This window comes from Osmerus eperlanus, chromosome 3, assembly GCF_963692335.1.
Source record: "Osmerus eperlanus chromosome 3, fOsmEpe2.1, whole genome shotgun sequence".
Lineage (NCBI taxonomy): Eukaryota > Metazoa > Chordata > Actinopteri > Osmeriformes > Osmeridae > Osmerus > Osmerus eperlanus.
The window spans coordinates 12,556,867-12,572,347 of record NC_085020.1 but is presented as its reverse complement, the minus strand read 5'-3'; the positions used below and the strand labels follow the sequence as shown (position 1 = coordinate 12,572,347).

The following is a 15,481-nucleotide window of genomic DNA, read 5'->3' as shown; positions in this document are numbered from 1 at the left end:
ATCCCAACGGTGGATCATTTTAAACGGTTAATCTGCACAAGACAGTCAGATACACAGAAATAAACTCAGCGCAGTTTGTTAAATGTGCCATTCAAGGACTACAGGCCTGCTCATATTACCACACATACACACAGGCATCAGACATATGGACAGTCAGTTGGCGTGAAAGCAGAGGCATATGCACACACACTAACACACACACGCAGAGCTTTAAGGATGGATATAAATACCAGGTGTTACACCAAGGGCTCCATCAGCTCTCCAGTCAAACTCTGTAGCTGGAGGAGAGACACGCCAGGGTCAGGGTCAGAAGAGAGACACACCAGGGTCAGGGTCAGAGGAGAGACATGACAGGGTCAGGGTCAGAGGAGGGACATGCCAGGGTCAGGGTCAGAGGAGAGACATGACAGGGTCAGGGTCAGAGGAGGGACATGCCAGGGTCAGGGTCAGAGGAGAGACACGTCAGGGTCAGGGTCAGAGGAGGGACATGCCAGGGTCAGGGTCAGAAGAGAGACACACCAGGGTCAGGGTCAGAGGAGAGACATGACAGGGTCAGAGGAGAGACACGTCAGGGTCAGGGTCAGAGGAGAGACACACCAGGGTCAGGGTCAGAGGAGAGACATGACAGGGTCAGGGTCAGAGGAGGGACATGCCAGGGTCAGGGTCAGAGGAGAGACACGTCAGGGTCAGGGTCAGAGGAGGGACATGCCAGGGTCAGGGTCAGAGGAGAGACACGTCACGGTCAGGGTCAGAGGAGGGACATGCCAGGGTCAGGGTCAGAGGAGAGACACGTCAGGGTCAGGGTCAGAGGAGAGACATGATAGGGTTAGGGTCAGAGGAGAGACACGTCAGGGTCAGGGTCAGAGGAGGGACATGTCAGGGTCAGGGTCAGAGGAGAGACACGTCAGGGTCAGGGTCAGAGGAGGGACATGCCAGGGTCAGGGTCAGAGGAGAGACACACCAGGGTCAGGGTCAGAGGAGGGGCACATCAGGGTCAGGGTCAGAGGAGGGACATGCCAGGGTCAGAGGAGAGACACGTCAGGGTCAGGGTCAGAGGAGGGACATGCCAGGGTCAGGGTCAGAGGAGAGACATGACAGGGTCAGAGGAGGGACACGCCAGGGTCAGGGTCAGACACACCAGGGTCAGGGTCAGAGGAGAGACATGACAGGGTCAGGGTCAGAGGAGGGACACACCAGGGTCAGGGTCAGAGGAGGGACACATCGGGGTCAGGGTCAGAGGAGGGACACGCCAGGGTCAGGGGAGAGACATGCCAGGGTCAGGGGAGAGGGTCACACAGACTTTGCCGCAACACTCTCACTATTGATTGCACCTCACTTTGGATAAAAATGCCTGCTAAATGACATGTAAATGTACTGTATGATGACCTAAGTTCTCTGTTCTGTTAAGATGTGGTGTGTGTGTGTTACTGGGTGTGTGTGTGTATGTGTGTTTGCAAATGAAGGTATGACCTACAGCATAGAAACTGTGATATTGAGGCATATGGTTTGTTTTACTGGTCATTCACTGTTAACATACACACACAAACACACTCTCTCACACACATACACACACAGGACATCTGAAGGAGATGGGGGAGAGGGAGGTAGAGATGGAGGGAGGGTGCGCTGTTGCCATGGTAACGGGTTGCTGTGGGGTGAAATGTGTGGAACTCACCATCTGCGGTCTCCATGGCGCTGGCGTGGTTGAAGCCCCGGGGGACCCCTCTGACGGAGCCCACCTGGGGAGACTCGCCGTGCAGCGAGCGCTCTGATAGGCCAGTCACGTCCGGGGGGGCCGAGTGGTTATCTGTGATGATGGGAGGGGGGTGTCAGGAGTTCAAAAGGTCAAAGGCTATGTCCTTAAGGTCAGGGCTGGGGCCCACTTAGCATGAACAGTGTAGTGTGTGTGTTGTTAATGAGCTGAAGAGAGGGGCTCTCTGTCTGTATCTGCAATTGTATAAGTAGTGCTGTTAGATGGGGGTTTTATTTCCAGTTTCCAGTTCCAATCTATCTTCTCCTAGCCTGGGAAGCAGACCAATCTGCAAGCTCATGGTTAGTCTGCTCTGGCAGATGAGTCTGGATACCCTCCCTTTCAAACAGATTTCCTTCCGGCATGAAAAGTGCCCGACAAATCACAATCGTTTATCTGATATGGGATGAGTTTGATACAATGACTGAACAGAAGAGTACCGTTGAGAAGGGAATTTTTTCAAACAAACAAGAAGACATTTTGTTGCTCTGATTGGTTGCATCTATCCAATTTTAGTGCTTCCACTGACATTTTGGTCCTTGCCTGTTAATCCCACTTCTTGAATCACAAAAATCAGCTGAGAGGTACCAGACTAAAACACATTTGCGAACTGGTCTGGTGACGCCAGGCTAGTCTATCCACTCACTGACATCGTTGTCTGTTTCTGGCCAAGAACATGGTGAGCTATGTTTATGCCTTGTGTAATCTGATTCATTTATTTATACAGGCTGATTAAGACCATGAATGAACGTGTCTTTATTTATCTCTGTCATGCTCAGGGTTCTACCCTAGACTTACCAGTAGGTCAGCACTGGTGCAAACACAGTGGGAAGTGAGTGGAGGTCGAGGGGTGTGTCAGGAGACAAGCACCTTGACTTGGCTGAATAGGTAAGGAGGAAGAGAGGATGTGAATCTCTATTTCTCTCTCTCCCTTCCTCTCACTCTCTCTCCCTCTCGCTCTTTCTCTATTACCCCCCCTCCCTGTCTGTCTCTCTTGCTTTCTATTTTTATCTCTCTGTCTTTCTCTTTAGCTAACTATCAATCTCTATTGCTCTAAAAGAGAGGAGTCTCTATCTCCAGAAGAGAGGAGTCTCAACCTCCAGAAGAGAGGAGTCTCAACCTCCAGAAGGGAGGAGTCTCTACCTCCAGAAGGGATGAGTCTCAACCTCCAGAAGAGAGGAGTCTCTATCTCCAGAAGGGATGAGTCTCAACCTCCAGAAGAGAGGAGTCTCTATCTCCAGAAGGGATGAGTCTCAACCTCCAGAAGAGAGGAGTCTCTATCTCCAGAAGGGATGAGTCTCAACCTCCAGAAGAGAGGAGTCTCTATCTCCAGAAGGGAGGAGTCTCTACCTCCAGAAGGGAGGAGTCTCTATCTCCAGAAGGGATGAGTCTCAACCTCCAGAAGAGAGGAGTCTCTATCTCCAGAAGGGATGAGTCTCAACCTCCAGAAGAGAGGAGTCTCTATCTCCAGAAGAGATGAGTCTCAACCTCCAGAAGAGAGGAGTCTCTATCTCCAGAAGGGAGGAGTCTCTACCTCCAGAAGGGAGGAGTCTATCTCCAGAAGGGAGGAGTCTCTACCTCCAGAAGGGAGGAGTCTATCTCCAGAAGGGAGGAGTCTCTACTTCCAGAAGGGAGGAGTCTCTATCTCAGAAGGGAGGAGTCTCTAACTCTGCCTCAGAAGAGAGGGATGGGTGATGACTGACAGGCCGGCAGGATAAGCACAAAGTCACCTGCTCTGCTATCTGTCTGTGTGTGTGTCTGTGTTGGGTTTAGGTCTCATGTTACACTCTCTGTTCAACAGCAGGGCTAGGTGAGGGTGTGTCTGTAAAAGGGGCGGGTCTCCATCTGGATGCTGATTGGTCACTGACCTAGCTGGGTGTGTGCCATGAGGTCGGCCAGGGCCGTGACGGCAGCGTTGGCGTTGGCGGCGTGGGCGGCCCTCCCTCCCGGGTGGGATGATGTGGATGAGGCTGAGGATGATGTGGACGAGCCCTGGATGACGCGGTTAAACCAGTGCTCTACAGTGGAGTGGGAACCCTGGTAGGGCGTGGAGGTGGTGTGGAGCCGTCCCTGGCGCCGCAGCGAGCCCTCGTCCTCCGACGCAGAGGAGGTGTCTGTGTGGTCAAGATACAGGCAGCAGGTCAGGGTCAAGGTCAGGGGATTAAGGTCACAAGGTCACAGGGACAGGATACAGAGAAAGAGACAGGGCCAGGATGATGAAGTTGATGACTGACACCAGGGTGTTACCATAGCAACATGGTTCACCTGCTCATGAAGGCTTGTCACCCTCAGTGTACTGGTCATATACAGCTATGTACTACACGCAGTATACAGATATATACTTGTATACTATACACTCTATATACGGATATACTTGTATACTTATATACTGATATATACTACATGTCAGTATACTGACATATAGTTCTATACTATACACTCCATATACGGATATATACTACATATCAGTATACTGATATATACTTTTATACTATACACTCTATTTACTGATATACAGTATACTTACACTATACACTCTATATGATACTATACACTCTGCATGCAGATTTATACTTGTATTCTATACATTTTATATACAGATATATACTTGTGTACTATACCCTTTATATACAGATATATGTGTTTTCATACAGATGTGTAGACCAGTGACAGGGAGGGATGGACAGGACCAGATGAGCTGGATGGAGATGGAGGTGACCAGGAGGCGACAGGTAGATGAATGTGGAAGGTTTATGAATGTTTTCATAAACTCTTCATATTTAAATTCCAAATATTAGCATAAGCTTTTCAAGCTCTGCTTTTAATGGCCTCTACAGTGTTTCCTCTACTGCTGTTCAGTTTTGTTATGTATCCTTAACTATCTGTATAGAGAATTTGGCCTCCCCCATGACACACTGTGTTTACCTGACTATAATGATCTCTCCATACAGCTGTTGTACACACTGTTGTGAGTGTGTGTATGCGTGTTTGTGTGTGCATGTGTCTGTGTAAAAGTGTGTGTTTGTGTGTGTGTGGAGACACAGCAAAGCATGGTGACACTGTAAAAATACCCCTGTATCCAACTAAAGATTTATGTTTTAGATGAACCCACTGCAGCTGAGCCAATGTTCCTGCTAGACTCATTAAGACACCCAGAGACCCAGCCAGACAGCAGACAAACACCCCCCTCCCCTCCAGGCGCTGCAGTGGATCAAAACAAGGACACCATTTCAAAAGGGGCAGGTAGAATAAAAATTGTATAACATTTGTTTGAACTTGTTCCATTTCATAGCTTTAAGCATGAGATCTTCCTGTACTTCTACCAGGATCAATACGTTACACAAGGAGAGACCACAGACAGATTTGCATTCTGAGGAGATCTTGAAAAGCCGATCATGTGACAGCTTGGTGATCACAGGCTCGGGCTGAGCTGGCTCACATACGCTTCTCAGCCAGGAGAGACCTGGTGAAGCTTCCCAGTCATGAGAACGCCTCTTAAATACCCGCACATACACACACACACACATACACACACACACACACACAAATCTACATACAGACACACATAAAAGCACCCACAAGAGTGCAGGGTAGGACTGTTAATCTGGGAAATACAATAACTGTCAATGAGTAGAGAGGAGGAGGGTAGAGAGGAGGGTAGAGCTTGAGAGGGAGAGGGAGGAGAAAGAGAGAGGAGGGTAGAAAGAAAGAGAAACAGAGAGAAAGATGGTAGACAGAGGAGGAGGGTAAGGATAGAGAGAGAGGGGGAGAGAGAAGCAGAGAGGCCAGACAGGGCTCAGAGGGACAGCATCCCAGACTGATGGATGCTGCAGGATAAGGGGGACCAGTGATGGTATTAATCAGCCTGATAATTACCCTGAGGAGGTTAAGAGCAAAGCAATCAATTACAGTCTTGACTGAGACTGAGACACTGAGAGGGAGAGAGACGGAGAGGAAAGGAGAGGGAAAGAGTAAGAAAGAGTTGGAGAAAGAGAGAGAGCGAGAGTATGAGAGAAAAATTAGAAAAAACACACAGGCCTACAAGTTGAATGTTTTAAATATTTCAAACATGTTCTTTATATAACAGTGTCTCAATAACTATTTATGATGTACTTCAACTTTAATAATCTGGTACTGACATTTCTGTATTTCCAGACTGGCCAACCGGTCTGTACTGTACTGCATGGGAGGGGGAGGTTTGATTCTAACTAGATCAAATTGCAAGTCTCTCCAAGAACAGAGCTCAGGGGGCTATCATAAATGTATCATTCTGTTTGTTATTCTCCCCACCTCCGTTTCACTCTAGAACTATACAGAAAGAGATACTGAGACAGAGTGTGAGAGAGAGAAAGAGAGAGAGAGAGAAATAAATAATCTTTTATTTCTTATTATGCAACCAGCTCAGACACAGGTTCTTTGTAATTTCAGAAGGACAGTACAGCATATTAAGTGTTGTAAGAACAACTATTTTAGGGTTAGCTGATTATCTGGGAGCATGTAAGAGTTCAGTCATTTGTTAATGCTGATAATACTGGATTGTGTATGAGTATGTGTGAGCGGGTCTACAGGCAGCTGCTTCAAGACCCTGTAAGCTCTGGGTGCTGAGAACCATACAGTCCCCGGCACCGGACGACCATCTTGAGAACTCTGGAGAACAATAGACTGAAAAGGGCTCCTGGGGATCTCCAGCAGGGCCATGGAGAGGTGCCACCTCCTCCCTAGGTGAACCACAGCCCCGGAGCTCCTAATCCAGTTAAACGCTGCTGTGCTGTGGCCTGGATCATTGTCGTCAACATGAGGCTCAGGGGCCCCTCCCAACAAGGCACTGGTCTGGGTTCATTACCACCAGCCTACACTCACAGTAGCTAACCGCACTAGCAAGTGGGTAGCCAGCAAGGCACTTGAAGCTGAACACCGGACGTCATTGACAGATATTACTGGGTAAATATAACTCTGTATAACTCCCACTCACACATTTTGTCCGTCAATAAAGGCTTTATAAGAAAACAGACAAAGGAATAATTACTGGTCATCTTCCGTCTCACACACAACACGAACGGTTGTAAAAACAGACTAAAGGTCAAGTAACTCTGAAACTATCTTAACGATGTGATCAAGCCTCAGTTATGTAAGTGGTGTGGGACGCTGAACTTGCATCGGAAGGGTGAGAACCTTTCTCTCCAGCACATTGAGAATGGAAACATTCACCAAACCACGCGTTTCTCTTCAGTAGCTGGAAACGGAAACCGTCCACTAGGACAATAGGACACAACAGAACCCCATCCTACTATAAGTCCATGTTTACAGCACAACAACAGCAGATGTCAACATCAGCAAATCCCCCTGCTAGGCCTGGTAGATTGGGGGTAACAGGAAGTGAGGTCTCACCTGGGGGTGTGCATGCCTCTACGGAGGACTGCACCAACACGGAGCGTCTCTTGGAGGGCATGGGCATCTTTCTCTCTTTGTACTTGGCCAAGGCTGCTTGGACGGCTTCTGTGTGGAGATCTTGCAAACAAACAACAAAACGTGTTACCTACTACTGACCAGGGAGGACACAGGCACATCCACATACCTTTCTAGGACTATGTAAAGCTTAGTAAGATATTCTAGTTCCTAGTTGTTGAGCAATATGGTACTGTGGTATATGTGCAGACCTGGAGACAAAGCTTCAATCAGGCAAAATAACTAGTAATAAATAAATATTCCATATTTTTCATTTTTTTACACAAACTGACTGCTGTATTAATGCCTCAAGCACAGGCAGTAGAATATGTAGTTATGACTGTTGCATATGTGTGTAACATGTAAAATGTCATGTCAGAAAAGTGAAAAACATGTCAAGACATGGACAAAAAAATGTGTCTATCTATGTGTTTTGAATCCTGTCTGTTTACCAGATCTGAAGCGCTCATCCCGTGAGTTGGCAGCCCGGGACTTGTTCTGCTTTGACCCCGGAAGGACGGCCTGGGAGGACGTCTGGATACGGTTGTCCGTCTGTAGCGAGGGGTCTACTCCTGGGAGCAGACGCAAAGCATGATGGGACACGTTAGGGCGGGAAAGCACATTCTACGCTCACAGCATGATTAATGTGACAGACACCTTCCACTGTTCAACAGCCCACAGCCTACATCAGTTCTTCACCGGCCTACATCAGCTCAAAACTTACATTTATCCTCTGACAGGAGACAGCACTGTGCATTTAAACCATCTGAATTCACCTTCATTCTTTACTCACTTCTCAGGACTAGAAAGCCATTTTCAAAACCAACCGTGGTTGTGCCCAAAGCAAGCTCCAGTTCTTCTTACTCTTCAACCTCACACTCCTTGATGTCAGCGACAACAGCCTCACCCCACCCTCACCCCACCCTCACCCCAGCCTCACCCCACCATGTCAGGGACACACAGTGAGATTCATCCAGTCCGTTCTGGATGGAAAGCCCAGCCAGGCTGATGTGAGCATGACTGAGTACAGAGCCTGCTTCAGTTGCAGCTTAGTGAGGATCAGTGCTGTCCACAACGTCAGCAACACTGGAACTCAGCACTGATGAGTTACAGCACAAACAAACCATACTTCTCACTTCCCTGCATGGCTAGCTACGGTAGTCCACTCATGTACTGTACATATACATAGACACAAGAATACACATTGATACACATACACACCAACACACCAACACAGACACTCACACACAACCGGATACACACACACCGACACATGGACACACTGACACACACTGACACACATACGGACACACACACTGACACAGACACACACACATCTCTCTCCCACCAAGCTCCTGTGTCATTGTAACAGCCTAGTCACATTTAAGACCACGCTCCAGAGAACACAGCTGGATCAACCAAGTCAGACTCCCAGGTCGGGTTGCCGGGGAGAACGGACTTCACAGACGTGCAGGGATCCAGCCAATCACAGCCCTGGTGTGTCACAACACAGGCTGCTATTGGCTGAAAAGGAGTTCAGATGAATTTGAAGCACCTGTCTGTATCCAGCGGCGGAGTGTGTTCCTGTACACATCACGTGTAATCATGCCTGTTATCTGTCAATTAGCTTGGATAACGAGTTGCATAAACTTACAGCAGAAGCAAGATGCAGAATAAAGGTCTGGTCAGGATTTGAATAACATTCCGGAAAGCTAATCGAATGAATAAACCACTTAGGCAGTTATTTCAGAGGAATGAATTAACAATCTTTCCGTGATTTTAGAAGGACGTATTCGACATGTTGGGGGGTGCATTTTAGGAAAAGAGACATCTACACAACAGTAACCAGCAACCTTCTTTCAGTTACATTATGTTAAAAATACTGTACAAAGGAGAGAAGAAGAGAGAGTCAGAGAGAAAAAGGAAGAGTAAGACAGAGAGAAAGAGATAATCTACAGTTTCAACACTTTCTTTAAGGGATCTTTTGCTTTCCTGAAACATCTGATTACATGCTGTGCCTTATACCGCAGCTACCTCCAACACATGAACCTCTGTGACAGATCGTGTCATCGTTGACTTGTTCAGGTCATATTTCACCCCTGCAGACCCTTAACAAACACACACCCCTTGTTTTGTGTTTTCAGAAAGGCCTCCTCTTCTCCACAGGCCCGTCCCTGGGCTGCACCTATATGTGACTGTCCTCAGGTCGTCAGAAGAATAGATGATCTGGGTTCACTGACAGAAAGCACTCAGGGGCTGACACAAAGACAGAGGGAGAGGGGAAGAGAGGGATTTGACTGCGTGAAATAAAGAGACAGCGAGAAAGAGAGCCAGAGTGGAAAAGAGGAGGAGAGAAAGGGAGGGCGAGAGAGAGGGGAGAGAGAGAGAGAGAGAAAGAGAGAAATAGCAAGACAGACAGAAAGAGACAGGCGTCTACTCTGGGTGAAAATAACCCCAACCCAAATAACAGGTCTGGTAGTGAGCAGCTCTGGTGGAAAGCCTTGAAGAGCAGAGTTGGCCTCCTTTTTCTACGAGGCTTCACTCTCTGAGACCAAGCCAAACCAGAACTCTGCAGAACCCAAATGAGAAACTGCAGGCAGAAGGAAGGAGGGAGAGAGAGAGAGAGAGAGAGAGAGAGAGAGAGAGAGAGAGAGAGAGAGAGAGAGAGAGAGAGAGAGAGAGAGAGAGAGAGAGAGAGGACCAAAAGTAAAGAGAGGAAGAGAGAGATGGACAGAGGAAGACAGAGATACTACTCTCTAGGACACACCACAAACCTCATGGTATTTTCATCCATGGTCACTTTCACTGACTGAGGCTAAAAATACAGAAGTTGATGGATACATACACAACCACACACACTCCACCCCATACACACACACCCCAACACACTCTATACACTCACCCACACCGACATATTCCCCCACACACATAAACATACACACATCCCACCCCATACACACACACTCATACCAACATACACCACTCAAACATAGGCACACACTCTCTGCTGTCCTCACTTAGAGTCTCTGAGTGTTTCTGAGAGAACATGTTTGTGAACCCTGCTGTATGTTGGAACAGCCGAGTTCAGGCCCCTCACACACACACAATCAGGTTCCTGCACAGCATGAATATGAGACCAAGCTCTCAGGACTGCAGAAGCCAGTCAAGGACTTAAGCCTCAACCTTTACCATGCTGCAGAGAGGAAAGCATAGCAATGCATTGAAATGACCTTTTGTGTCGCTTTTCTAAGGTCAAACTCTTTACACTCCAACTTTACCTCGTGTGGTGCTTTTCCCAGGCAACATCCCCTGGCAAATAGTTAAAACAGTTAGCAAGATTACTAGCAGGCTAACTAGCAAGCTAACTGCAGGTGATCTAACCTGCTATGAACTGCATCTCAGGCTAACCCTATAAAGTTAAACTAACTGTTGCTAACTTGCAGGAGTCTTACCTTGTATCTGTGGGATGTAGGGGGCCAGCAGCTTGCCTCTCTTCTTCTCATAGCCCTTCTGAGTGATATCCCCTGGACAGAGAGAAAGGAAAGAGACAGAGAGAGAGAGAGAGAGAGAGAGAGAGAGAGAGAGAGAGAGAGAGAGAGAGAGAGGGAGAGAAAGGTGGTGAGTCACTAGTCTATCAAAGATATGTCGTTGTAGTGGTGTGTAAGTGTGTGTGTGCATGTACTGTATGTGTGTGTGTACCCTACATCACGCTGCTAAGCGTCAGCCTCTTGTGCTGGCACCACAAGGCACCAGAGCCTTGCTGTGGAGGCGTACAGTGTGTGTGTGCATGCGTGTGTGTCTTTGACAATGCCTATGTCTCATCCCACCTCCCGAACAATAAGAATAGACGTTTGTGTTTGAAATCCAGCGACCTAGAGAGTGTGACCAACAGCATACCCCAGAGCAGACCCCCCATTCCCCCCCACATACACTCCAGCTCCAGACTAGTACACAGAGACCAGGCTAGTAAACAGAGATGAGCATACAGTATATGCCATATATGGGGATGTCTTATATAGACATACAGTATATTACATTTCCGTATGGGTAGCCTAGAACACATAGACCAGACTAGTACACAGAGACCAGTACAATGGCAGAAGAGTGTTATTTTCCAGTGAATATTTCAAGGATAAGATCAGCTCAGGAACAGGTATTTAAAAGCGAATTTGTCTGGCATGTTTGGAACATTTCTTCCACGGCTTCACCACATGCAAATACTGCTGACTACAGGTCTATGGCAGCTCAGATGTCTGCGTGTGTCTCTCTGTGTGTGTAGATGTTAAGTACACTGCCCACATACTCTTATAAAACTATTAAGAGTGCTGCACCATCACCATCATGGTGGATCATCATCCATATTCATCATCATCATCATCATCCTCATCATCACCACACAGACTGGTTGCAGCTAGGCCTAAGGCTAGGGCCGGGGCTGGGGCTAGGACTAGATGTGGAGCTAGGGCAATGGCTAAGGCTGGGGCTAGGGGTGAGGCTAGGGCTGGGGCTGGGGCCGGTGCTGGGGCTAGGGTCTGTCTTCTGCAGACAAAGGCTATATTGATTCACCCAGAGCGGCTGAGTGAGGAGACTAAAAACAAGCAGCTGGGCTTCACCATGACAGGTCCTGACACATCTCTCCACCGTAAGGAAGGACAAGAGCAGAGAGAGAGAGAGAGAGGGGGGGGAAACTGCTGGCCAGCGTGCAATGTCAAAGAAACATTTGACATGACAGACAGAAGCCTAGTTATCTGACATACAGAGAGAAGCGTAGTTATCTGACATACAGAGAGAAGCCTAGCTATCTATCATGAAGAGAGAAGCCAGAGTGTTGTAACATCTTAGTCAACCAATGAACTCAATGCGTCAAAACCGCATGGTGAAGTCTTTCCACATGATGTTGAAGCAAGGTCATATTGTGGTCTGAAACATGGACTGTTGGTCAGGGGTCAGGGGTGTTAGTCCTGTGTGCAGCTTCCAGGACTTGTCAGTCTGGACCTGAGGTCTCAAGCAGGGCCGAATTGCTGTAGTGTTGATAGAGGTCCAGCAGACAATGAACCACTGTCCTAGGTCTGGTTCTGGAACTGGGTCTGGTGTGTGGGTCTGGTGTCTGGAGCTGAAGCTGGGTCCGGAACTGGGTCTGGGTTGGGTCTGGGCTGGGTCTAGGCTGGGTCTAGAGCTGGATCTGGTGTCCGGGTTGGGTCTGAGTTTGGTCTGGGCTGGTCTGGGCCCGGGCGCTGGGTCTGGTATCTGGATCTGGGTTGGGTCTGGGTTTGGCCTGAACCAGCTGACCTGTCTCTGGTTTTGTCTGCAGGAACCCGCCCCACGGCAGGGGTGTGTGTGTGGGAATGTGTGTGAGAGTGTGTGTGTGTGTGGCAAACTACAGCCAAACAGCTTAATAGAACACAATAGACACAATAGAACACTATTCTCGAGCAGTCCATCCTTGCTAATCCCCCTGCCACACACACATCCATCAAGACTGTTTTCCAGAACCAGTGTGATCTGAGAACAAATAACTGTGTTTGTGTAATATTGAATGGTTTTGTAGGAGAGGTTGTTGGAGGTCTACTGTGGTCTCTGGGCAGCTAGTCCTTGTCTCAAACACAGCTGAGCAGCCACCAAGATAAGGCTAACTATAACCCTAACACTATCCAGTTTGTCCTGTCACCGTGTTAATGATGCTCTGTTTGGCTGTGTATGTGTTTGTGAGAGTGTGAGTGTGTGTGTGCATATGAATGTGCGTACGTGTGTCATCCATAAACACATGGCTTTCCTCCTCAATTTGAGCTTCAATAGGGATCTCTCAGGGGTGGCTGATAGGATTCAGAGGTCAACATGGTGCATATCACAAGGGAATAGGGAGGGATGGATTGAGCGGGGGAGGGATGGATGGAAGGGGGGATGGATGGATGGAGGGGGGAATGGATGGCGGAAAATCGGTATTGAGGGGGGGAGGGATAGATGAAGGGAGGGAAGGAAGGATGGAGGAAAGGAAGGGTGGGAGGAATGAAGGGTAGGTTAGAGGAGAATGAAGGGAGGGAGAGAGAGAGGGAAGGATGGTGGTGACTGGAAGTAAGGTTAGGGAGTCAGGTGGCTGAGCGGTGAGGGAATCGGGTTAGTAATCCGAAGGTTGCCAGTTCGATTCCCGGCCGTGCCAACTGACGTTGTGTCCTTGGGTAAGGCCCTTCAACCTACTTGCCTCGGGGGAATGTCCCTGTACTTACTGTAAGTCGCTCTGGATAAGAGCGTCTGATAAATGACTAAATGTAAATGTAAAAGTAAGGAAGAAAGGAAGGGTGGAGGAAGATAAAGGGATGGAGAAAGGGAGGGGAAGATGGATGCGGGCTTGAAGCCCAAGCCAAATGTCCTAGTCTGTCTGAAAAAGACATGATGATAAACTGTGCTGTGAACACAGCCTAGTCCTACAGCGGAGGAGGAAATAATTAATCTGAATACTGCCTTTGCTGTAGCACTGACTGAAAATCTGAACCTCGGATTACACACAATACCTGGGGATGGGGAGGAGAGAGGGAGGGAGGTTTTGAGAGAGAAGGATAAAGACAGAGAGAACAGAAGGAGAGAGCGAGAAAGAGAGGGGGGAAAGAGAGAGCAAAGGATAAGGAGAGAAAAAGAGAGGGAGAGAGAGAGAGGAAAGAAAGGGAGAGATTAATAAAAAGAAAGAAAGAGGGGGAGCAGGACAGGTCTGGTCTGGTCTATAAGTGACTGATGGCTATTAAGTGGGAGCTCACTGCTGGTAAACCACATTAGATAATGGAGGGGAATCTGCTTCTCAACAGACTGACCTCCGACTGAGGATCATATTATGCTTGTTCCTGTAGACACACAGGAGCTGAGAAGGATCAACACCCACACAGGAGAAGAGAGACAAACACACTGTCCTATGGCCTGTCCAGAGCCCTATGTTGTACGTGCTATCAAGCTATACAACCCCCAAAGACCCAGACAATAAATTATTCATTAGGAGATTGAAGGAGAATCGGAATGTATTAACGATTAGGAGGACGCTAAATCAGAAGAATTTGTATCTAACACACACAACTGTCTTCAAAGACACACACACACTCACAGTTTTTATTGCACCCCAGGTGGAGCCTTCCAGACTTCCATGTCAACCCACACACACAGCACACACACACACCATCCTACAGTTAACTGGAACGATGCCCAGTGTCGGAGTTCCGCTCTGCTTTACGCAGTGAATGTGCTCTTGGGGTACTGCAGCCCCCTCCTAACACACACACACACAAACACACACACACACACAACCAAAGCCCCTAGAGAAGCAAGAGAGGGCTTGACAATTAAGTGGCATTTAGGCTCACAGTGTCACAATGTCACAAGGAAGCTGTGCATGTGTGTGTGTTTGTGTGTAAGCTCCCTTCCAGCTGGCAGTCTAATAATGTAGCAGATGAGAGGATACACACATAGGTAGCATATTTAGCAAGGGTTATGTGTGTGAGTGTGTTAAAGTCAGGGCTTCCCGCAGCACTTTTCAGTTAAGGCGGCCGCCTAAGCAACAAACGCCTGCAGCCTTAACGTTGTCAAAAAAACAAAAAACAAATCTTTTTTTTTAATAGCGATATCTGCCGTGTTACTCAGTCCTGTTTTCTCCCTTCCATTCCAAAATGGCAGTCTCCCTTCTCTGCAGAACGCATTAGTCTATTGCACAAACTATCCCCCCCCCCCGCGCATTAGTCTATCGCACAAACTAGTATTTTTGTGTGTGTATGTGTTTATGGTGTGACTGCAGCATCCTTGTCTTTTAAACTCTCACACACACACCATACCAGTAAACCCTAACCCTATTAATCTGGTGCCATTCGGCTACTTTCTCTCTCCAACACCCCCCACCCCCTAACCCACTATTCTAACACCCGGAGAGAAAGGGAGGGAGAAAGAGGAGTGAGACAGAGAGGGCAATATTAAGACAGTAACAGAAAAGTGACAGAGAGTGAGAAGAAGGAGATGGAGAGAGAGCAGTGCCTCACATGATTCATTATGTCCTGATTTGAACCATTCTACACCATAACATAAGGCCTGTTTCTGATCTGAATAAGAGAGAGGAGAAAGAGAAGGAGACTGAGGAAGACTGAGGGAAAGAGAGGGAGAAAGAGAGAAATAGATAGATACAGAATGGGATAGAGAGAACAGAGGGAAAGAGAGAGGGGGAGAGAAAGAACAAGAGAGAGAGGGGGAGAGAAAGAACAAGAGAGAGGGAGTGAGAGGGAGAGACAGAGAGAAAGACCAGCCACGCCACACAGAACC

The 15,481-nt window shown here is 48.0% G+C and overlaps 1 protein-coding gene across 7 annotated transcripts in view; it reads right to left on the bottom strand.

Annotated features, from left to right (window-relative positions):
- The window catches only part of dip2a (disco-interacting protein 2 homolog A), a 77,565-nt gene that overhangs the window by 28,419 nt on the left and 33,665 nt on the right, over positions 1–15,481 (bottom strand). For 4 of the 7 annotated variants that reach the window (XM_062457324.1, XM_062457317.1, XM_062457320.1 and 1 more), the window contains exons 2-7: positions 10,648–10,719; positions 7,648–7,767; positions 7,139–7,258; positions 3,619–3,864; positions 1,676–1,807; positions 231–278 (exon numbers count right to left, since the gene is read on the bottom strand). In XM_062457324.1, coding sequence (XP_062313308.1) covers positions 231–278; positions 1,676–1,807; positions 3,619–3,864; positions 7,139–7,258; positions 7,648–7,767; positions 10,648–10,719 — 738 coding nt within the window. The remainder of the gene's footprint in view (positions 1–230; positions 279–1,675; positions 1,808–3,618; positions 3,865–7,138; positions 7,259–7,647; positions 7,768–10,647; positions 10,720–15,481) is intronic. The other 3 variants (XM_062457321.1, XM_062457322.1, XM_062457319.1) reach the window with 2 other exon arrangements.